Below are 23814 nucleotides of genomic sequence, written 5' to 3' on the forward strand. Positions count from 1 at the left end.
GTACGGGCATGTTCTATTGGTCAATCTGGGTGGTAGTTACACAGAGGGGTAGACACACACACACAGAAAAGTTAACGGAGCTGCACACACGAAAGGTCTGGCAAGTTCTACTTCCATGAAGTCGGTGCTCTTAGCACACATCTGCACCCACCCACCATCCCAGGGAGCTGGGTCCCAGCTACGGGCCGGCCTTGCCCACTTAGGACGGACCACAGGGCCCCTCCCCGGCTCCGGCGGCCACAGCTGGACGGGCCCCGCCCTCCCACGGCCCCGGGACGCACCCCCGGGCCCCGCCCCGCCCCGCCCCGCCCCCGGCCGGTCCCGCCTTATCTGGCCCCGCGGCGGCGGCCCGGGGAGGCGGCCGGCGGCGGGCAGGGCCGCGCGATGTCGCACGGAGCCGGGCTGGTCCGCACCACGTGCAGCAGCGGCGGCGGCGGCGGCGGCGGGGGCGGCGGCGGGGGCGCGGCGGGGCCCCGGGCTGGCGCGGGCGCCTCGGAGGGGCTGGTGGACCCGGTGTACCCCCGCACCCACGGCGCCCTGCTGAAGGTGGCGCAGATGGTAAGAGGCGGGGCCGCGGGGCCGGGGTCCCCGGAGCGGCCCCGGGAGGGAGGGAGGGAGGAGGGAGAGAGGAGTCCGGGTCCCGGGACGGGCACGGCGAGTGCCTGGAGCCTGGAGCCTGGAGCCGGGGGGGACGCGCAGGAGCATCGCGCCGCGGGCGGGTGGGAGGAGGGAGCCTTCCAGCCGGAAAGTTTGCAGCCAGTGCAGCCCCCTCCCGGGCCCCGGCTTCCTGGGACCTCCCTGCAGGTCCCCAGTGGCTCCAGCCGCCCCTGTGCGCGGCCTCCCGCCCCCTGATGGAAACGCGGGCAGAAGTTCCCTGGCGGCTTCCTCTCCGCCGGCTGCCGCTCGAACCCGAGTCCGGGGCGGGGAGGGGGGGAAGAGGGAGGCGGAAGAGCCGCCCGGGCCGCGGCGCTGAAGCTGCGAAACCCGACCTCCCCGCGGCCCCGGCCTCCGCCTCCCTCCCTCCCTCCCTCCAGCCGCGCTGTGCGCGCTGCGCCCCGGCGGGCTGTGGGGAGGATCGGGACCCTGGGCCCCTGCCCACGCGCGTCCAGAGGGAGGGCCCGGGTCTCGGGGCGGGGAGGGGGGGACCGTGGAAGGCAGATGATCCACGAGGAAGGCCTGTTGTTGAGTCCGTGCTTATTTTGGGGGGACCACCTGTGGAGCCACGCAGGACGAAGGTGGCCGGGAGGGTGGCCAGCGCAGGGGCCTTCCACCCGGGGCGGCTGCTGGCCAGCCTGCCCTCTTGTTCCCCACTCTTTTCTCGCTTCCATGTTTTTCTTCTTTTAAAAAAAAAAAGTTTCTGTCTTACAACCCCTTTCCCGTGGGCTGTGTTTTGAAACTGGGTTGGGCTGGGGGTGACTCCAGCCATGGTCATGTTTGCAGCGAGAGCGGTGATGGGGGGCGGGGGGGGGGGGGGGGGAGCTGGTCGTTTTGCAGAGGAGCACGGGGAAGGGCGCGGGGCCCGCTCAGGGGGACCAGCCCAGGGGGAGAGCTGCCCGCATGCATAGCTCTTACTCTGGGATGTGGAGAGGGGTCTCTCGTTTCCTGCCGGGGCCTTCTCTGGAGGGAAGGGGACTGAGTTCCGTTTCCTCCAAGAAGGCTTGTCTTGGCGGGCCAAAAATTAGGAAGTAGAGGCAGGTCAGCCGCCACGAGCAGAAACCAAACCAAACCAAACCAAAAAAAACCAGTACTAAGTGTTGGTTTTGAGCATGGCTTGTTGTTGTTGTTGTTCAGATTAGGAGAGCTGATCCGCCAACCAAAGGGGACCAGTTTACCTCCCATCCTTAAAAGATGGGGCGGGGGGGGGGGGGGGGGGGGACCGACAGGCTCACCTGAGCCCTGGAAGGCATGCATGTGTCCAATGATGGTGGACAAAGGTTGGGTCAGAGGCCTCCGTGGATTCTTGGTCTGTGAGTGTGATGGACAGAGGTAACGGGGAGGAGAGGCTCTGGTTGATGGGAGTCTGGTGGACAAAACACGAGAGAAGAGAAACATCCATTTCATTTCTTTCTTTCTTTTCTTTTTTTCTTTTTAAATAAGCTCCTCCCTCGGCAGCTCTCGCCTGTGGCCCTTTTGCCAGGTTGCAGGTGGCATTGATGGGGTCCGGTCCAGAGAAGAGAACAAAGGCTTGGAGAGTGGCTGCTCTGTGTGCCCCTCACAAAAGCGTGCCCTGGGGATTGCCTCGCCTCCTTCCTTCCCTGGGGAACTCCCCGAGGCTGCAGGTTGGTCAGAGCAGATCCCCTGGGAGTGAACTGGCCCTTGCAGGGTGGTCCTATTACCACAGAGAGACTAGGACTGTCGCCTTGGTCTCTTGCCCAACTCCTCCCCATTCTCCTCCTCCTCCTCCTCCTCCTCCTCCTCCTCCTCCTCCTCCTCCTCCTATTTTTCTGGGGTACCTGCTTAGGGGTTTGATGTTCCCTTGTCTTCTTGGTTGGAAAAATGCATAACCACCGTTTCACGTTGGGGGAGAGCAGAAGCAGCTAAAATGCCCTGCCCTTTGGGCATGCTCTGGGTCTCTCGTTTTGACCATGGATGTCTCACTTGTATCCTGAAGAGGCTGAGCCTTCTGTCCTAAACTTCCTCTAAAGGGTTTCATCTCGGTCTGTCAACATGTTACCTTAAGAAATCATTGACACCCGGCTGGCGTGGCTCAGCGGTTGGGCGTTGACCTAGGAACCAAAAGGTCACAGTTCCATACCCGGTCAGGGCACATGCCCGCGTTGTGGGCTTGGTCCCCCAGTGTGGGCATGCAGGAGGCAGCCAAGCAGTGATGCTCAACATGGATATTTCTGTCTCTCCCTCTCCTTCCTCTCTGAAATCAATTAAAAAAAATTAAAAAAAAAATAATATATATATATATATATATATATATATATATATATATTCTTAAAAGTCATTGAAAAGGCTCTTTGGAGAACAGCTTCCTTTCTTTGTGTTGGGGCTCTCCTGGGTCACCACTATTAGAAAATGAGAAACGTGAGAAAAAATAGGAAGTGAGTTTCTGTGTGAACATTGACACTTGACCAGTGAATCCTTGTAATCCTGTACCCATGATGGTCTAGAGAAGTGGTTCTCAACCTTTTTAATGCCGCGACCCTTTAACACAGTTCCTCATGTTGTGGTGACCCCCAACTATAAAATTATTTTTGTTGCTACTTATTATTTCCGATGGTCTTAGGCGACCCACAGGTTGAGAACCGCTAGCAGGGTCGCCTACGACTATCGGAAAACACAGATATTTACATTACGATTCATCAACAGTAGCAAAATTACAGTTATGAAGTAGCAACGAAAATAATTTTATGGTTGGGGGTCACCACAACATGAGGAACTAACTGTATTAAAGGGTCAGGGCATTAGGAAGGTTGAGAACCACGGGCCTAGTGCTTTGTGGTTTTCCTCTTTAGACTAGAGATGCAATCACAATTGTTGGCTCTAAGGGACTGCTTTGCTGTTGTTAGGTATATTTTTTGATCCTACTATTCTCAGTAATATGCTAGGCATTACACACTGTATACCGTGTGTGTGTGTGTGTGTGTGTGTGTGTGTGTGTGTGTGATTGAGAATCCAGTGAAGTGACGTGTTTGACAGATGGGGAAACCGGCCAAAAGTTTGAGGTACTGAAGTCACACAGCTGTTGGCAGCAGAGGTGGGGACAACCCAAGCTTGACTGGCTCCTGCCCCCGGAAGACTGCGGCGTTATCGCTTATTAACGAATCTAGGGACATCAGAACCACAGTGAGATGCCACTCTGAATAGGGTGATGGCAGTCAAAAAGACATACTGCCAAGCGGCAGGAATGTGGAGGATGGGAAGCAATCAGAATCCTACTCTGCCGGTGGGACCGTCCGGTGGACACAGCCACCGTGGCAAACCCTCTCGGCAATTACCATACTTTTCGGACCATAAGACGCACCAGTTTTTAGAGAAGGGAAATGAAGAAAAAAAGATTCTGAAACAAATAGTGTCCTAAAATATTTTATGTGCATTAAAACCCAACATCACAGTCATAAACACATGTAATCAACCCTGTAAAGTAAACAGCAGCATTTAGAACCATTTTAGAGCCGGGCAAGCACACAGAGACTACACAGAGCCGGGCAAGTAAAAAACTTTTTTTTTTTACAGTATATGTGTAGGCTATATTTGGACCATAAGATGCAGGGACTTTTTCCCCCCACTTCTGGGGGGAAAAAAGTGCGTCTTATGGTCCGAAAAATACGGTAGGTCCTCAGACTGTGAAACAGAGAGTTGCCATATGATCCAGTAATTTCACTCCTGGGTATCATCTGCTTAGGAGGAATGAAAGCATGTCCACACACACAGAAAAAATGTGTCCAGGGAGGTTCACGGCAGCATTATTCATAACAGCCAAAAGGCAGAAACAACCCGGATGTCTGTCGCCTGGTGACTGGCTGAGTTAAATGTGGTGTGGTCATACAACGGAATGTTACTCGGCAGAAAATGGAGTGGAGTGCTGACACATGAGTGATCCTTCTGGTGATGCTGTTCCCTCATCCTTCAGGCATCTCTTCCTGGAAGAAGCCCTTCTTTATCCCCCAGGCAGGTCAGGCCCCCTCCCAATGCCCCCACTCCCACCCCTCTTCCTAGGGACTCCCTGTGGGCTTGGTAGCGCAGCCAAGGAGGCGGGAGAGGCTCGCCCTGCCACAGCTGCGCTCGCCAGCCATGAGCCTGGCATCTGGCACCCAATGGTCAGCTGAGTGGCGCTCCCCCTGTGGGAGCGCACTGACCATCCCGGGGCAGCTCCTGCATCAAGTGTCTGCCCCCTGGTGGTCAATGTGCATCATAGCTACCATCCAGTGGTCTAGTCGCTTAGGCTTTTATATATAGAGATGTTTTCTTATGTCACTTAATGTTTGTCTGCAATTTGTTTTTATATGTGTGGTGTGTGTTTTTTTTTATTGATGTCGGAGAGGGAGAGAGAGAGAGAGAAACATCAGTGATGAGAGAGAATCATTGATCGGCTACCTCCTGCATGCTTCCCACTGAGGATCGAACCCACCACCCAGGCATGTGCCCTGACCGGGAATCAAACCAGGACCTCCTGATTTCACAGGTTGACACTCAACCACCAAGCCACCGCGGCAGGGCTGCAATTTGTTTTTTAACTACGCTACTGTAGCCAGTCATGCATGTACCACGGTCTGCGTGACCAGTCTCCTCCCCCCACCCCCTTTTGTGGCTCAAGGAGCTTCCAGTTCTGTCCACGTCCACACAAGGCTGCAATGAACTTCCCTGCAGAGAGGTCCTCGTGCACAAATCCATAAACACTTCCTCAGCGTACATGGCAGTGACCTTCCGCAGAGGGAGACACGGAGGGCTTCTCTCCCTTCCGAGCAGGATGGCATTCAGCAATGGTCTCGACCCTTTAACATCTAGAAATTAATGCGTGTCCTTTTATCAGCCAGACATTTCCAGGAGCCAAATGGGGTAGAAATCATGTTTTAAGTCATAATAGACTGTTTGGCATCCGATGACTTGGAAAAGGAACAGTGACATGGACGGGCTAGGAAATTCCACGGTGCTGTTAAAGGCACTTGCTTTTAAAAATATATTTTATTTTGTACAGAGAGGAAGGGAGAGAGATAGAGAGTTAGAAACATTGATGAGAGTCATCGATCAGCTGCCTCTTGCACACCCCCTACTGGGGATATGCCCGCAACCAAGGTACATGCCCTTGACCGGAATCGAACCTGGGACCCTTCAGTCCCCAAGCCGACGCTCTATCCATTGAGCCAAACAGATTTCGGAGGCACTTGCTTTTAAGTGGTGGCAACAGCTTGTGCATACACTGGAGGGATGAGAGGAACACACAGCTAAAGAGCCTGTGGATTTATTTTGTTTGTTTGTTTTTGTTGTTGTTGTTGTTGTTGTTAATCCTCACCTGAGGATATTTTTCCATTGATCTTCAGGGAGTGAGGGAAAGACAAAGAGGAACAGCGGTGTGAGAGGAACACATTGACTGGTTGCCTCCTGCATGCCCGGGGCTGGAGAGGAGCCTGCAACCAAAATCGAACCCCTGACAGGAATCGAACCCGGGACCCTTTGGTCTGCAGGCTGACACTCTATCTGCTGAGCCAAACCAGCTAGGGTATTTCTTAACCACTGGCAAGAATTCCCCTCCAGAGCCCCCCAAATAACCACCTGCCCCCAGATTGGGAGCCACTGCCCAGAGGAGGTGGTCCTGAGACATAAACACCAGCTGAAGGGGCTGTGGGGCCAGGGTGGAGTGTAGCGGGGGTGTGTGTGAGAGAGTCCCACAGGTTTTCTGGCATTGCCATGCATCCCGGAGACCCTCCAGGGCCGTCCTGGATCTCATGGGGGGCACTCCCTGTGGGGGTCAGAGTGTTTATTTAAATTCCTGTGTCAGGGAAGGCCCTGCTGCTCCCTTCCTCCCAGCCCTGGTCTCTGGCTGTCAGTGCTGGCACTTCCTGCTCAGCGCCCCTGGACAGCCATCTGTTTCCTCCCCCTGCCATTTGCCTGGCGGGCCGGCCCAGGCATGCCACCCGCCGGACAGCCTCCCCCTGACCCGCCGCCTGCCACATGCTCGCCTTCTTTGTCACCAGCTTGGCTCCGGGGTTCCCTCGCCCGCTGCTCACTCGCTGGCATTCCTCACCGGGGTCCTTAGCAACCCCTGGCATCAGCAGCCTGGCTCCGAGCCCAGTGCTGGCTGGGCGCCCAGGCCTCGGGTCTTCCTGAGGGGAACGGAGGATGGAGGGGAACGGAGGACGGGATGGGATCTCTCCCCACCCGGCCCATCCCACGCTGGCTGGCGGAAACCATTAACGGACAAGCTCTCGGCCTCCCACAGAGGAAGCAGTTGCCCTGGTTTGTGTTTAAACAGAAGTGGCAGTGACCTAGCTCTTCCTTTCCCTGGGGCAGCCACACTTTTCTTTTTTTATATATTTTATTGATTTTTTACAGAGAGGAAGGGAGAGGGATAGAGAGCTAGAAACATCAATGAGAGAGAAACATCGACCAGCTGCCTCTTGCACATCCTCTACTGGGGATGTGCCCGCAACCAAGGTACATGCCCTTGACCGGAATCGAACCTGGGACCCTTCAGTCCACAGACCGATGCTCTATCCACTGAGCCAAACCAGTTTCGGCTTTTCTTTTCTTTTCTTTTCTTTTCTTTTCTTTTCTTTTCTTTTCTTTTCTTTTCTTTTCTTTTCTTTTCTTTCTTTCTTTCTTTCTTTCTTTCTTTCTTTCTTTCTTCCTTTTTAATTTTAGATAGAGAAAGAACGAAGTCATCTGTGGGGTGATTTATATAGCTTACCCACAGAAAGCATTGCTAGGTAACTTGAGAGTGTCATCCTCATTTTTAAAGATGGAGAAAATGATGTTCCTCCAGAAGGAATGGCCAGGAGAAATTAATCGGAGAAATTAATTCCGTGCTTTCGGGTACAAAGTACATTGGAAGCTTCTGGAAGCAGAGAGCATTGCTAACTACAGTATGACTTGGATGTGGTTTTACTCGCTTCTTCCTCTCAGGCTTTCTTCATCTCCCTTAGAAGGCAGCGGCAATGCTGATACTGTTTATGAAGAAGTCTCTTTTTGTTGTTGTTGTTGTTTTTCACGTTTCCTCTTAGATTATAAAAGTAGTTTGATAATAATAACATCTGTGATTTGTTGAGGTAGGTGACAGCCACCGGGCTAGGTGTATCACCTCATTTGATCCCCGTGATAGGTAGGCCCTGCCATCACCTGCATTTTACCGAGGTGCAGAGAGGTCAGGTGACTTGTCCAGAGACGTAGGAAATAGGGAAGCTGGGTTTCGGACCAGGAAGTTTGAGTCCAGATCTTGAGCTCCTAGAAGGACCACTTGGGGTCATTTCTTTCTCATGATCAATATGCCGTGGGGTAGTTTCCCATGTTGTGAAACCTTGTTTGGAAATGATGTTGCGATAACTGCACATGAGCCCGTTCCTTGGGTGTATCACAGTTTATCCATTTGGTTCCTTGGTGGGCACGCGGTAGCAGATCTCAAAGGAGATGCTGTGAGGTGTGACAGTTTCAGGGGCTGGTTTCACCCAGTGACAGTTTCACCCAGAGATGAAGTCAGCTGGAGTGGGGAAAACCCCTCCCCGGCTATCGAACGGACAGATTCTGTGCTATAGCATCGTGTTCTCTACAGCATTTTCACACAGGTCATCCACAGGGCTGCCGGAAGGCTTCAGAAGAAGCCGTTGATACAAGGCTGGGCAAAAGCAGGACGAAGGTTGTTCACATGGAAGATAATATCGTAATTCATCAATTATAATACAAGCACAAACTATATTTCCCATACTCACAACGGTCAACCACTTCTGCCCCTCCCTGTACCATCCTCGATGACAAAGGCATGAGTTCCTCCAGGTAGAACTAAGGTTTGCGCGTCTGCTCTCCTGTCAGGCGACTTGAGATGCAGTTTCTCTCAGTTGAACGCTTCTGGAGGCTCTGTGTGTTCTTTGTTTCCCCCCCTTCTTACGGTGGAACGGAAGCTGAGAGGTTTTGCAGCGTGCCCCACGTTGCAAAACATCCATTAAAATTGTGGAGTCAGCATTTGAACCTGGGCGTGGCCACGGCCTTCCCTTTTCCCACCATGTGTGGCGGGCAGGTTCCCAGCCTAGCCCGCTGTGGCAGACCCAGCCGAGGGTGGCTCCCACGGAGTCACAACCTTGTGTAATGCCATCCTCTTGAGAGTGGGTAGGACCTGTTGACTTCGCTTCTGACCAACAAAATAGGACACCAGCGATGGGATGTCATTCCCATGGTCATGTTGGTTCTGTGCCGCGCTGAGGGGATGTTTCAGATGTCCTTAAGATCCCAAATGTGTTGGTTCTGAGTTTATCAAAAGGAGAGTCTCTCCAGGTGGGCCTGACTTTGCAACCAGAAGCTGTGGGAGATCTACCTGGCCTTGAATTCGGAACCTAGAGACACCTATGTCACCAGAATCCTTGAGACCCGAGGTAGACGCCCCTAATGACGCCCCCTCTCAGCAGGAAGTAGCTACGGAAGATGGACCTTCACCCCCCTGACCTTGCCCGGACTCTCAAATTTTTTTTTTTTTAATATTACCAAAAGCCTGGAATGATAGATCCTCCCTTCCCCCAATTGATGGACAGAGAATGACGTAACGTGCACCTGCAGCCTGAACATTCCTGAGCACCTAACCAGGCACCTTATATGGACTCTACATTGAACCACCAATCAGCACCTGCCAAATACCCTAAGCCCTTGATTCCTAAGTACATAAGTGCCTTATATGAAACCACCCATCAGTGCATGTTGAGTACCCTAAGCCCCATCCCTTCCTATTCCTCCTTTCAAAAGGCGCCCTCACCCCTGCACATGTGCTCTCTTCCTTTGCCAGGCAGCCCGGCAGGGGTCCTTCCCCTCTAGTAAAGCCTGTCGTCCTGGTTTTCGGCCCTCCGTCTCCTCTTTCAGGCTTTGGTGAAAGTCCTTCGGAAAGGTACTGGGTCCTTCCCACAGGGATAGGTTCTCTTTCTGAGCCTGAAGAAGTAAACTGCCTTATTGGGAGAGAACTACATGCTAAGCGTCTAAGGCTGATCTCTAAGAGGCTCTTCAAATGAGGTGACACACCTAGCCCGGTGGCTGTCACCTAACTTAATGAATCATAGATGCCATTATTATTATTATTATTATTATTATTATTTTAAATATATTTTTATTGATTTTTTACAGAGAGGAAGGGAGAGAGATAGAGAGCTAGAAACGTCGATGAGAGAGAAACATCGACCAGCTGCCTCCTGCACACCCCCCACCGGGGATGTGCCCGCAACCAATGTACATGCCCTTGACCGGAATCGAACCTGGGACCTTTCAGTCCACAGACCGACGCTCTACCACTGAGCCAAACCGGCTTCGGCTATTATTATTATTATTATTATTATTATTATTAAAGAGCAGCCCTCAGCTGACAGCCAGTAAGAAAATGGGAACCTCAGTCCTACAGCTGCAAGGAACTAAATTCCACCAACAATTCTGTGAGCTTGGATGGAAGAGAGCCCCAGCCTCATTCAACCCCACCCCCACCCCCCACCCCCAAGCCTGGCCAACATCTTGACTGCAACCTTGTGAGACTCTGAGCAGAGGACTCCTGCCCAGGCTCCTCACCAGTGGCAATGGTGAGGTGTCAAATGTATGTTGTTTTAAGCCACTTAGCAGTAGATACTTCCTAGACCCAAAGGAGCCCATGGTCCCCACATCAGGTCTGCACCCTTGTGGCTGCATCACCGAACGGAGTGCCTGCTGGTGTTCCTCGGGAGCCATCCCTGGGAATTGCTTCCCGTCTGCCTGGTCTCTGCCCGGGCTCTAAGCTGATGCCCTCTGGGGCCATCCCTGACCACAGCCTCCTTCCTCCACCTGCAGAACCGGTTTATCCGAACGTTTGTCCAAGTGCCTTGTGGACCTACCATGGCAGACCGCACTGGCTTCTAATGTTACTGTTTGCTGTCCACTTCAACAGTCTTTGTGTGTGTGTGTGTGTGTGTGTGTTTCAACTCCTATTTGAAACGAAGCGAGAAGAAAGCAAGTCAGTGTTTACCGAATGCAAACTAGTAAAAGCAAGAGGAAGGAAAATTACTTCCGTAACCTTTCACGGGAGAAATGCAAGCCTTGTCTTGTCGGGCTAACTTTGACCCTAATTGCTTTAACTCCTTGGGAGGACCTGACACCGTAACCAGGGGAAACGTTTCCTGGAGAACAGGCGTGTGACTTCAGAGAGAGGGGCCTCGTGGACACGCGTTGTGAATTTCACGTGGAGGGGGGAAAAGAGACCCCTCTGACCCTTGTGTTTATAACGTGACGTTGATTTTCCAAGGGTTCCCTGCGTGTCCCCGTGATTGAGCAGTGTGTCCCGTTTGCTGGCTGTCGCTTCGGGCGGAATTAAAACTCTGCAGCGTAGCAGGCCCCTCCGGGGTCTGATGGGCATCTCCTTGCTGACCGTGAAGTCTGCCGTCACAGTTCATGGTGACATCCATCCTGTGGTTATTATACACGTGGTCGTTACTTCAACACGCAGTTAGTTGTCTGGATTATCTGGATGGGCCCCAAATCCAATGACAGGCGTTTCTGTAAGTGACACACTGAGGAGAAGGCGATGGCGATGTGCAGAATGTGACGGAGGCTGTACCAGGAGCGCAGGAGCCCAGGGCAGCCACCGTCGGGAACTGGGAGAAACAGCGACTGGATTTTCCCTAGAAGCTCCAGAGAAAGGGCCATTCTGCAGATGCTTTGGTGTTCAGCCCAGGGATTCTGATTCTTAACTTCTGGCCTCCATCGCTGGGAAAGAATGAGTGCTTTCTTAGTCTAAGCCACGGCGTTGGGGATCATTTGTCACAGCAGCTAGAGGAAACTCATACAGCCAATGAAGGACTTTCCATGGTGGTCAGATTTTCAAAATCTCCAGCAGTGTAGACGAGAGAGAGAGAGAGAGAGGGTGAATGTTTTCCTTTTTTTAGAAAGGCTTGTTCATTTCCAGGAAAGACGTTTCAGAGAGGTTTTCAGAGTGGCCACCCTCTGCCACTGTGGGTGGCAATTACATCTCAGTCTTCCTTATGTAAGTACATCTCTTGCTTTAATAGCTTATTCAGAGAGAAAGGCAATATTGAATTTCCGCTGAAAAAGGCAGAATTGTAAAGACAGAAATATAAAAACATGAGAACCTCAGAGTCGTTCTCAGACAGCAGGTTAAAAGCAAAAGATGAAAGCGCTTTGCAAAGGAGCCCTGTTTCATCTACTTATTAAATATAGCTGCCGTTTCTCAAATGTTTCTAGAAGTGCCCGGTGTCTCTAAATTATGTTTCTCTGTGTATACACAGACATCTATACACACTTTTGTGACGTTTCATTTACAAAGTCATTTCAGATTTGATGCCCTTCCCCCAGGTTCTTACATTGTTAACATTTGTTGACTCCTTTTCCACTTACATACGCATTCTTTTTCTCTCCGAACCACTGCAGTGTGCTTTCCTAAGAGGGACGGGACCTTCTTGGACGCACCCAAGGTACAGGTCGCTAAATCAGGAAATTAGTGACACCAGTGCTATTATCTAACCTACCAGCCTTATTCAGATTTTATATATATATATATATATATATATATATATATATATATATATATATAGTATATCTCATTGATTTTTTACAGAGAGGAAGGGAGAGGGAGAAGGATAGAGAGTTAGAAACATCGATCAGCTGCCTCCTGCACACTCCCCACTGGGGATGTGCCCACAACCAAGGTACATGCCCTTGACCAGAATAGAACCCGGGACCTTTCAGTCTGCAGGTCAACGCTCTATCCACTGAGCCAAACCGGTTAGGGCCGTGTTCAGATTTCACCAGTTGACCCACTAATGTCCTTTCTCTGGTCTGGGACTGCATTAGGCCACACGTTCCGTTGTCCTGTCTCTTGAATCTCTTTCAATCTGGAACAGCTTCTGAGTCTCTCTCGTCCTTCATGACCTTGACATTGTGAGAATGGTCCAGGCCAGAGCAGCCCCGGATTGGACGTTAAAGCTAGTTTGGAGGACCCTTCTGACTCTCAGCCTATTGTAGCTACCACGGAGGCAACAGGAGACTTGTTTGGATCTTGGCACGCCGCATCTCAATGCTAGCGCTTTTGTGTTCACAAAAGTCCTTTTTGCTAACTTCCGATCTGAAGTTAGTTAATGGTTCACGTTGAGCTTAACAGCACGTCTTGGGACAATGGTTAAACATTATGGAGGCCTTTTCCCCTACCACGTCCTCTTCGGTGAGCTTGACATGAATTACCTCATTGAATCCTCACAGCAAGCAGCCCCTATTACTTAGGGACTCTTATTTTTTCATCTTTCTTTTGTTGTTGTTGTTGGGGGGCCCGCCTTCTCCTTGCTGGGGGGCCCACCTGCCCTGAGACTCCCCACTTCCCGGCCCGCAGGCCTGAAATGATGCGCCTCTGGCCCCGTAGCACATTCTGGGCCTGGAAAGAGGGGCCCTTCCACAGCTGGGCCACATGGCACCCCCAGCAGGCACCCCCAACACAGGCTTCTCGGGAAGATCCAAGTTGGCCAAGCACTTCACCCAGATTGAATTCATGATAATTATGTAGCCAGCCTTAGAATTCATGATAATTATGTACCACAGTTGTTGCTGTATGTATGGGGTCAACCTGATGGCAGAGATATTTAGCTGTTACCCCAAAGCTCATGCTCCCTCTTTTACAATGTGGGCTTGTTCCTGGTGACCGAGGTGCAGACAGATGTTTCCTGCAGCCTTCGTATTTGAGCGAGGCCGTGCGGCTGGCTGGCTCTCGCCGGTGGAATGATTGTGGAAGTGATATTGCCACTTCCGGTCTGAGGCTTCTGAGAGGCAGGATCCTCTACTCTTCTACTGTCAGCTGTAGGCAGAGGGCTCCAAGGCCCCATTTTTTATATTTAAAGATCAGGAAACGGAAACAACCCCAGATCTGAGAGCCTTCCCCGACACCCCTCCTCCTAGCTCCACCCTGACACCACCCCCCAGAAGCCCCCTGTTCACTGCTTTGCTGCTCCTTTGTGGTGGTCCTCACCACCAGGACCAGGACTGCAGTGGGGCAGCGACCTTTCTCTGTCTTGGTCACCTGGTCCCTAAGGGGGTACCTGGGACACAGAAGGCACTCCTAGCCCAGAGGGAATGACTCAGCTGATTGTTGACCCATGAACCGAAAGGTCACTGGTTCGATTCCTGGTCAGAGCACATGCCCAGGTATAGGCTCAATGCCCAGTAGTGGGCGTGCAGGAGGCAGTCAATTGATGTTTCTTTCCCTCTCCCATCCTCTCTAAAATCAACAAAAACAGCCCTAGCTGGTTTGGCTCAGCAGACAGAGCTTCAGTCTGTGGGCTGAACTGTCCCAAGTTTGATTCCAGTCAAAGGCACATGCCCGGGTTTTGGGCTCCATCCTTGGTGGGGGGCATGAAGTGGGCAGCCAATCGGTGATTCTCTCCCATCATTGATGTTTCTATCTCTATCTCTCCCTTCCTCTCTGAAAGCGATAAAAATATTTTTAATAAATAAATGAATAAAATCAATAAAAACATTTTTTAAATGGCACTCAATCTTTTTTTTTTTTAGTGAATAATGAATGAAAGCATATTTTCTTGGCCAAAGCTTTTGGTAACAGCACTCCTTTAAAAAAAAAAAACTCGATCTGGGTGAAGTGCTTGGCCAACTTGGATCTTCCTGAGAAGCCTGTGTTGGGGGTGCCTGCTGGGGGTGCCATGTGGCCCAGCTGCGGAAGGGCCCCTCTTTCCAGGCCCAGAATGTGCTACGGGGCCAGAGGCGCATCATTTCAGGCCTGCGGGCCGGGAAGCGGGGAGTCTCAGGGCAGGTGGGCCCCCCAGCAAGGAGAAGGCAGGCCCCCCAACCGGAGTTTCTGACAAAGATGTGGTTCCTGCACTGGCTGGGGGCCGGAGCACCTTCCCTTTCTGTCCGGTTGAGCTAACAGGTTTCCACTGGCTCACACTGTCCAAACATGGGTTCCTCAGCCAAGGTAAACAGGCAGGGCGAGGGATGAGAGCAGCGTCTGTCAGGCTGTCCAGCTGTCAGGACAGGGCTCCTCGTTTCAAACACCACCAGAGAACACTGAATAGTGGCATCCCTGTATGGGATTAAAGGCTAAAAGAATCCAGTGCCAGGCGGGGCCAGCTCACTTTCGGATCTCTATTTCTGGCGCAGGTACTAACCCTTTGGTTGGGTCTTAGTCATGTCTCTTTGCCCAGCCAAGGCTTTTAAGTCCCTTCGCCAGATGTGTATTTAGTGCCCACTCTGTCCCAGCCCTGTGCCAGCTGCTGGGGGTACAGCGGTGAACAAGGCAGGTCCGGACGCTCCCCCGTGGGCTGAAAATCTGGACACTACACAGGTGTGGTGTTCCATCACCTCTGAGGCACTGCTAAGAGAAAGAGGGAAGGAAGGAAATGCTTTTAATGATATCACAAATCTTTTACCAGTTAGCATTATTATTTATGATTATTGGAGAGGTCATTCAGACTTAATTAAAATATATTTAAAAAATTGTGAATATATGTAAAGGAAATTTGGTGAAGGAAAATAAATTTGTTAAGATTATTTTTAAAACTTTTTACAGCCCTGACCAGTTTGGCTCAGTGGATAGAGCATCGGCCTGCGTACTGAAGGGTCCCAGATTCAATTCCGGTCAAGGGCATGTACCTTGGTTGCGAGCACATCCCCAGTGGGGGATGTGCAGGAGGCAGCTGATGGATGATTCTCCCTCGTCGATGTTTCTAACTCTCTATCCCTCTCTCTTCCCCTCTGTAAAAAATTAATAAAATATATTTAAGCCGAAACCGGTTTGGCCCAACGGATAGAGCGTCGGCCTGCGGACTGAAAGGTCCCGGGTTCGATTCTGGTCAAGGGCATGTACCTGGGTTGCGGGCACATCCCCAGTAGGGGGTGTGCAAGAGGCAACTGATCGATGGTTCTCTCTCATTGATGTTTCTAACTCTCTATCCCTCTCTCTTCCTCTCTGTAAAAAATCAATAAAATATATTTTTTTTAAAAAAGAAGAAGAAGAAGCAGCATGTGAGTCCAGTAGCCGATCTGTCTTACCTGTGTGGGGTCCTGCTAAATGCTGTCCCTGGAGGGCAGTGCACTTGGGTGGGATTTACCTGAGGGGCCCGGTTAGTCCCCACCAGCAGGTGCATGAGAGGAGGCATGGAGGGCGAGCCTTTTGTTCATGTCTTCCCTGCCTCTTCCAGAGGTACCCAGGCCAGGGCAGAAGCAGGGCTGCTCCTTGGGGACTGGAAGCCCCTCTGTGTCTTTCCGCCAGCGGCTGTTGCAGGCCGGGAGAGGGGACATGCAGGGAGCACCGGGTCCAGCCTCACCGGGTCATTTTTAACAGGCGAGGGCCCTGGGGGCAGGGAACTTTCTGAAGGAAGGTCTTTGTGGTTACCGGCAGCACTCGGGTGACTCACCACCGGTGAGAGGGCGAAGGAGAGTGCAGAGTGCGGCATCCGAGAAGGGCCTGCTCCGGCGGCTCCTGAAATGACTCCCCGGAGCCTGGGGTCACAGGTCAGGTCACAGTGATCTTGCCTTTGTTTTTGCCGAAATAAATGCAAATTTATTTGGAAAAAATACCCATAAGACTTGTTAATAGCAGACTCACCTATTCTGATAGTAATGCTTAGGAGGCATTAAGTAACCATAGGGTCATCTCTCTTCATAGTTTGTGTTTATTACAAAGATTTCAGTTCATTTATTTACTTTACTCGGTCCATGTGAGTGGTTTGCACTCCTTCAATTAAGTAATTACTATGTTAAAGGGTGCCCAGTTCGTGACTTACCTGTGTAATGGGCTGGAATTCTGATCATCGGGACTTTCTGATCGTGTCTGTGGACGGAGGACAGGGCAGCTGGGGGAGGGAGGGAAGAAGGGGCGAGGCGTCCGCCCCGCAGCCCCCAGGTCCTGTCCGTCTGAGGGGGCGGTTCGCCACGCTGGCTCTCTGCTCCCCAGAGGCCCGGGCAGCCAGAGGGCAGTGGGATGGGTCTTCTCCGGGATCTGTGCTCCAGAACGGGCCCCAGAGCAGGACCCAGGGCCTGTGGCGGGGTGAGGCGCGGTGCGTTTTCCTGCAGCCGGTGGTTTTCGAAGGTGGAAATGTTGGACACGTGGAGTTGCCAGCTCATCCTGAGCAAGCTGCCGGCAGCCTGGGGGACCTGAGGCAGCTGCAAGGGGAGTTTCCTGTTGGCCCCACCAGCTGCAGAGACCGTGCGTGTGTGTGTGTGTGTGTCTGTGTGTCTGTGTGTGTGTATCTGCGTGTGTGTCTGTGTGTATGTGTATTATGTGTGTCTCTGTCTGTGTATCTGCGTGTGTGTCTGTGTGTGCATATGTGTGTGTGACTGTGTGTCTCTTTGTGTGTGTGTGTGTGTGTGTGTGTGTGTGTCAGAGGGTCTATTCCCCACATCGCCATGCAGCCTGGATCCCCGGAGGCTGCCCTGGGACTTCCATGCCACTGCTGTCCTCGCCCACCCCTCCAGCTGGTGCTTCCTTCTTATCCTCATTACCTCACTGGCACTGACACCGCCTTCCCCTCACTGACCTCTGAGCCTCCTCCCGTCTCCCGTCCACGGGGACATTGGTTTTCTGAAAGTGCAATTCTGCCTCAGGCTCGTTTCTGCTCAGTAACCTGCACTGACTCCCCACTGCCCCCCCCTTCCCCAATAATGCCCGCTTTCTCAGCCTGGAACCTGATGCCCCGCTGCTCCCTGCCATCTTTCATCCCACTGCGCCCCTGCACACACGCGGAGAGTTTGCCTAAAAGCGACAGCTCCCCGGTTCCCAAATGTGCCCAAATGTTTGTCCACCCCGGTGCCTTCTTTCACAGTGTTCCCTCTGCTGTTCTAAAAAGTGTACCCAAATGAAAGCCCCGTTAATCCTCATATCACTCTGTGTGGTGGGTCTGTTATTATCCCCATTATAAAGGTGAGGAAAGCTGAAACCGGTTTGGCTCAGTGGATAGAGCGTTGGCCTGCGGACTGAAAGGTCCCAGGTTCAATTCCGGACAAGGGCATGTACCTTGGTTGCAGGCACATTTCCGGTGGGGGGTGTGCAGGAAGCAGCCGATCGATGATTCTCTCTCATCGATGTTTCTGACTCTCTATCCCTCTCTCTTCTTCTCTGTAAAAAATCAATATATTTTTTAAATATTACTCTTTAAAAATAAATAAATAAAAAATAAAGGTGAGGAAACTGAGGCCCAGGGAGGCTAACTGGCCCACTAAGTAGCTGTGATTGTGAAACGACTATTTGACTTACGGGGGTTGCCAGCCATGCCTTAGGCGCCCATCCATCCTCACTTATTCTGATCGGAGGCCAACCCTTGGCCAGCAATCAGACTTCCTTCTCGACGCCTCACTGGGTACCGTACGGCAAGCACACATCCTTCACCGCTGTGGTTTTTCCTTAGTGACGCATGCTTTCAAACCCTTAATGGTGCTTGTGTACTTGCTTTGTCATTTTTTATCTCTAATTCCTTCCTCCCCAGCCTGGCACTGAGTTGGCATTGGGCTGCCTGGGTTTGTAGCCAAGGCATCCCACACCCACATTCTCAGATCCAACAAGCGAGGGCTTCTGCCAGGTGCCCAGGGCTGGGTGCCAGGCCTCCTGCCGAGTCTGGCCCTGCAGCTCCTCCTTATATTTATTTCCCCAGGACAGTGGCCAGAGTCCCGAGCAGAACCCAGGTTTCCTTAGCATTGTCTTTGGCAAAATGGAAACCAACGTCGCCTTCTATCGCTAGTTTTCAGTACAGGACTGAGAATGTGGTTGGTACTCAATAAATAATCGTTGAATAAATAACTTTATTCTTCTTTCCATTTTTTAATATTTTTAAAATTTATTTTAGAGAGGAAGGGAAAGGGAGAGAGAGAGAGAAAAACATCAATGATGGGAGAGAATCATTGATTGGCTGCCTCTTACATACCTCCTCCCTCCCCCGCCCCCCCCCCCACCCACCCAGGACCAAGCCTGCAACCTAGGCATGAGCCCTGACTGGGAATCTAACTGTTGACCTCCTGGTTCCTAGGTCAGTGCTCAATCCTTGAGCCATGCCAGCCGGGCTCTTCTTTCCACTTTAAAAACTAGGGTTGCCTGACTGGGAAACCAAGAAAATTCTGAAAACGGGTGTATCGGTTAGCTTTTGCTGCGTAACAAATAGTCACCAATAAGTGTTTGTTAGTCACATGACTGAAGTCCTCTGGGGTAGGCTCTGGTAATCGTGAACTGGGCTGGCTTCCATGTCTGGGGGTTGGCTTCTGTCTTCTGAGCTGGGCAGGAGGCAGCTGAGGTAGCTGGAGTGACTCGGCACTGGCCAGCCACGTGTCTTTCCTCCTGTTGGGACCAGCAGGCTCCTGGCCACATTCGGCGGTAAGAGCTCACCAAACTCGAAAGAGCCTACCTGTGCTGCAGCACTGTGGGGAGAATTGCCGCATTTAATTTTTCTTTTAAGAAAGTTTTTTTTAAAATATATTTTATTGATTTTTTACAGAGAGGAAGGGAGAGGGATAAAGAGTTAGAAACTTTGATGAGAGAGAAACATCGAATAGCTGCCTCCTGCATGCCCCCTACTGGGGATGTGCCCTCAACCAACGTACGTGCCCCTGACCGGAATCGAACCTGGGACTCTTCAGTCCGCAGGCTGACGCTCTATATCCACTGAGCCAAACCAGTTTCAGATGCCGCATTTAATTTAAAGAAAACCAACATGTAGCTATAGTTGGTCGTAGGATCTTCTTTTCCAATGAAATCTTACCAGGAAGCATCAACCAAGGACCCTCCCACGCTGAGCTGCTCGGGTGTGGGGCTGAGAGAATGCCTTCCTTCTGTGCCCCTCTACCTGAAGCAGCGGGTTCAGTCCCACTGGTGAGTGCCTCCTGTCCGCCGAGGAGTCCTATGCACATCCACTCGGTGATACAGGATGGCGGCGGGGATTCTCAAGTCACCTCCGCCACAGCGGGTTTCTGTCGCAGCATATGCAGTAACAGCGTTCCCAGAGGCGACAGCTGCCTTTCCACCGAGCCTGCCCCCAGTGCATCTCTGCGGAGGGGACAGCGTCCCAGGTGCAGTCCCAGATGTTCTCTCTCTCTCTCTCTCACCTGGGCTCCTCACCGCCCTCTGGACAGAACGCAGCCTCTTGGTGGCGAAGAATGAAAACATGAAACCCAGAACAATTCATGTGCTACTTTCAAAACAGAGCGAGTGGGACCTTCTTTTGTTTTTGTTTCGGTGCCTGCTCCAGACACTATGGTTACCGATCAGATTACCGCACAATGGCCCTAGCCGGTTTGGCTCAGTGGATAGAGCATCGGCCTGCAGACTGAAAGGTCCCAGGTTCGATTCCCGTCAAGGGCATGTGCGTTGGTTGCGAGGGATGTGCAAGAGGCAGCTGATCGATGTTTCTCTCTCATCGATGTCTCTAACTCTCTATCCCTCTCTCTTCCTCTCTGTAAAAAATCAATAAAATATATATATTTTTTAAAAGATTGTATTTGTCAGAAACGGGATGGGATAAACACCCGTTAATAAAAGTCTGTCTAAAGCAGTGGTTCTTGCCCGGAGGACTTTTGAAAATGTCCAAAGACATTTTTGGGTGTCACTACTGGCTGCTAAAAGTCCTATAAGATGGCCCCAAATGTCACCAGTGCTAAGGCTCAGAATCCCTGGGTCAAATATAGCTGCAGCCAACTAAGAGAAAAGGGTAGTCTGTCTATATGTGCCATGAAAGATCCCCGAGACAGGTCCTTCAGACATGCTGTTTTACAGCTTCACCTGTGGTCTTTCTAACACAGGAGAACAAAATAAACGCATTTCCTAAACCACTAAATAATTCACTCTCCTCCCCAGAAGCAACCGCTGTTCGCAGCTCCTTCCGTGGCCTTCCAGAAACATTCCCAGCACGGACACATACACAGACTCTGGTTTTTCCTGCAGGTGACTGTGGTTCCGTTCAGAAACCAGTCCATTACCCGGCTGCTTGAGGCCTGGACCCGAGGACCCTGACAGCATGTTCCCTAGGTCATTCCCCCTCCCTTGGGTGTTCTTTCTTTTTAATATACTTTTTTTTTTATTATTGCTTTTGGGAGAGGGGGAGAGAGACAGATACATTAGTGATGAGGAATCGTGGATCAGCTGCCTCCTTCATGCCCCTCACTGGGGATCAAGCCTGTAACCCCGGCACATGCCCTGACTGGAATAGAACCCGGGACCCTTCCGTCCGCAGGCCGATGCTCTATCCGCTGAGCCATGCCAGCGAGGGCCTTCCATGGGCTTTCTATGGGATTTTTGCATTTGAATACAGAAGAGAACTGTGTGCTGGGCGTGAGGGTGGGGAGAAGCCTGTGTAGCCGGTGAGTGAGGCGCGGGCCAGAGGAAGTAAGCCGGGGTGAGGTTCTCCGCCCGTGGGTGGTGAGGAGATGGCACCGGGGCTGTTTCCTGGTGGTGGCGGGTGGGGGCTTTACCAGGAAGGCAGGGGTGAATTTGCCTACACCCCAGGGCAGGAGTCAGCCAAAGGGGGGAGCGGTGTGCACTCCTCTGCCTGCAGAGCCATTTATGGGCCTGCTCTCCTCGCCACGACGTCTCCACCCTGGGCCTCAGCGTTCGCGGCTCTGACGTTCAAACACGCCTGGCTTTCATCTCCCAGGCTTTTGCAGAAAAGCCTCTTGGAGTTGGGCCTGAGGCTTGTTTGTTTGTGTGTTAATCCTCACCCGAAGATATTTTTTCCATTTGAGCATGGGAGAGAGAGAGAGAGAGAGAGAAACATTGATGTGAGAGAGGCACATCGATGGGTTGCCTCCCACACGCACCTGATGAGTCCAGGGATTGAACCTGCAACCCAGGTACATCCCTTGGCTGGGAATCGAACCTGAGACCCTTTGGTGCGACCACGGAGCCACACCGGCCAGGGCAGGCCTGAGACTTTTTGGTGTTTCATTCGTTACTTCCCCTCCTCCTGCCTGGCTCTCTCACTGACACAGTATTCCAAGGTCTGAATAAAAAACTCGGGGAGATGGTGGGGTCAGGTGACCTGCCAGAATCCACCCCAGGGCTCTTAAAACAAAATGTGTCTGGTGCCAGCTTCAGCCAGACCCAGGCATGCGCAGGGGACCAGACCGGGCAGGGGCATGGAGGGGTCCGGCCTGCTGAGGGCACAGGCCGCAGGGCCCCCGAGCCCACCCCCGGCCTCCGCTGTCCAGCTCAGAGGAGGGCATCTCCAGAACGTACCTCTTGGGTCTCCTCCAAAAGTTGTCCAGCCAGCCTTCAAAATTCCATTCCTTCCTCCCAGGGTGTCAGGGAGGGGGAGAACCCCCTCTGCCCTTACTGAGATCTTCTCGATGGGCCAGTCATAAAGTAGTAACATTGCCAAAACCGGTTTGGCTCAGTGGATAGAGCGTCGGCCTGCGGACTGAAAGGTCCCAGGTTTGATTCCGGTCAAGGGCATGTACCTTGGTTGCGGGCACATCCCCAGTAGGGGGTGTTCAAGAGGCAGCTGATCGATGATTCCCTCTCATCGATGTTTCTAATTCTCTATCCCTCTCTCTTCCTCTCTGTAAAAAAAATCAATACATTTTTTTTTTTTTTTTTAAATAGTAACGTCGACACGAGATCCGTCTAACAGCAGAAACACCAGTTCAGAGCATGTGCACGAGAGAATCACAGTAGGATGCTCGGATTGTAAAACGAGGCTCAGGGATGGAGCCTTTTTATGCTGAAGGGTTTATGTGAGCCTCTGGCTCAGGATCTCTCAGCTCGAGGCCCACGGTGGTCTCTGTCGGCCCCGCTGGAGCAGGAGGCACCTGTCACGGGAGACCCTCTGGCACCGGCTGCTTGTCAGGTCACCTCCATTCGGCGTCTTCAGTGTGGCGTGGCGGGGAGTTTGGGGGACACCCCCGGCGGAGAGCCTGGCCGGGCTGTCTGGCGCCTGGCTCGGGGTTAGGGCCCGCGTGTCTGAGTTCCCCAGTTCTCAGGGGGCAGTGTGTCTCTTGGGGATGTCTGCCTGCTTCATCTGTGAAATTGAAACCCACTGCTCGTTTCTCACAAAAAGAGTCTCTTCTCGCCATCTGGAGTCGGAAGGGACACAGTGTGGAGCAGAGGGGCTGGTTTCTAACCGGAGGCGATTGGGCGGGTGTGTGAGAGAGACCCCACACTGAGGGTCCCGGCAGCATTGCTTGCTCATGGACGTTTATGTTCGATATTTTATTTCCGGGGCTCATCGCAGTTCAATCTAGAAGAACAGACCTTGACGAGCCCTGGCTTGTGTGACTCACTGGTTAGAGTGTCAGCCCGCACACCGAAGGGTCCGGGGTTCAAGGCCCAGTCAAGGGCATGTACCTGGGTGGGTTGCAGGTTCGTTCCCGGGCCCGGCCAGGCGTGTATGGGAGGCAACCAGTCTGTGTGTGTCTCTCACCTCAGTGTTTTCTCTCACCTCTCCCCTCCTTTCCACTCTCTCTTTAAAAAAAAAAAAAACCAATGGGAAAAATATTCTTGGGTGAGGATTACCCACCAAACCTTGATGAGCCCTAACCTCAGTGGATAGAGCGTCGGCCTGCGGACTGAAAGGTCCCAGGTTCGATTCCAGTCAAGGGCATATACCTTGGTGGCAGGCACATCCCCAGTAGGGGGTGTGCAGGAGGCAGCTGATCGATGATTCTCTCTCATCAATGTTTCTAGCTCTCTATCCCTCTCCCTTCCTCTCTGTAAAAAATCAATAAAATATATATTTTAAAAAAAAAAATGCCAAGACCGGTTTGGCTCAACGGATAGAGCGTCGGCTTGGGGACTGAAGGGTCCCGGGTTCGATTCCGGTCAAGGGCATGTAACGTGGTTGCGGGCATATCCCCAGTAGGGGGTGTGCAAGAGGCAGCTGATCGATGACTCTCATCGATGTTTCTAACTCTCTATCTCTCTCCCTTCCTCTCTGTACAATATCAATAAAAATATTTAAAAAAATAAAAATAAAAATAAAAAATAAGGAAGCTTTCAGCAGCTTGCCTACTTGCACGCCCTCTGCTGTCTAAAGGAGACTGTCCAGAATCTGGCCTGCCTGAAGCAGAGGGCGTGGTAGGCGGGCTCAGGCCCGGCGGACAGCGTTCTGGAAGCTTCCTTTCACAGCGAGTTGCCCAGGGAGGGCTGAGGGGCTGTGGTGGAGCAGCGATGAGCTCTCGGCCTGGCAGCTCGGGGGAGGCCTGCCCGGGGCCCCTTTGGGTCAC

At 52.1% G+C, this 23814-nt stretch overlaps 1 protein-coding gene across 1 annotated transcript in view; it reads left to right on the forward strand.

The window, feature by feature from the left end:
- The first annotated feature begins 329 nt into the window (after positions 1-329).
- CMTM7 (CKLF like MARVEL transmembrane domain containing 7) overlaps positions 330-23814 on the forward strand; it is a 35231-nt gene continuing 11746 nt past the window's right edge. The window contains exon 1 of the mRNA XM_084902223.1: positions 330-558. Coding sequence (XP_084758349.1) covers positions 385-558 — 174 coding nt within the window. The 5' untranslated portion in view covers positions 330-384. The remainder of the gene's footprint in view (positions 559-23814) is intronic.

Source organism: Pipistrellus hanaki, assembly GCF_964339955.1.
Source record: "Pipistrellus hanaki genome assembly, chromosome: 13".
In the NCBI taxonomy this organism is placed as follows: domain Eukaryota; kingdom Metazoa; phylum Chordata; class Mammalia; order Chiroptera; family Vespertilionidae; genus Pipistrellus; species Pipistrellus hanaki.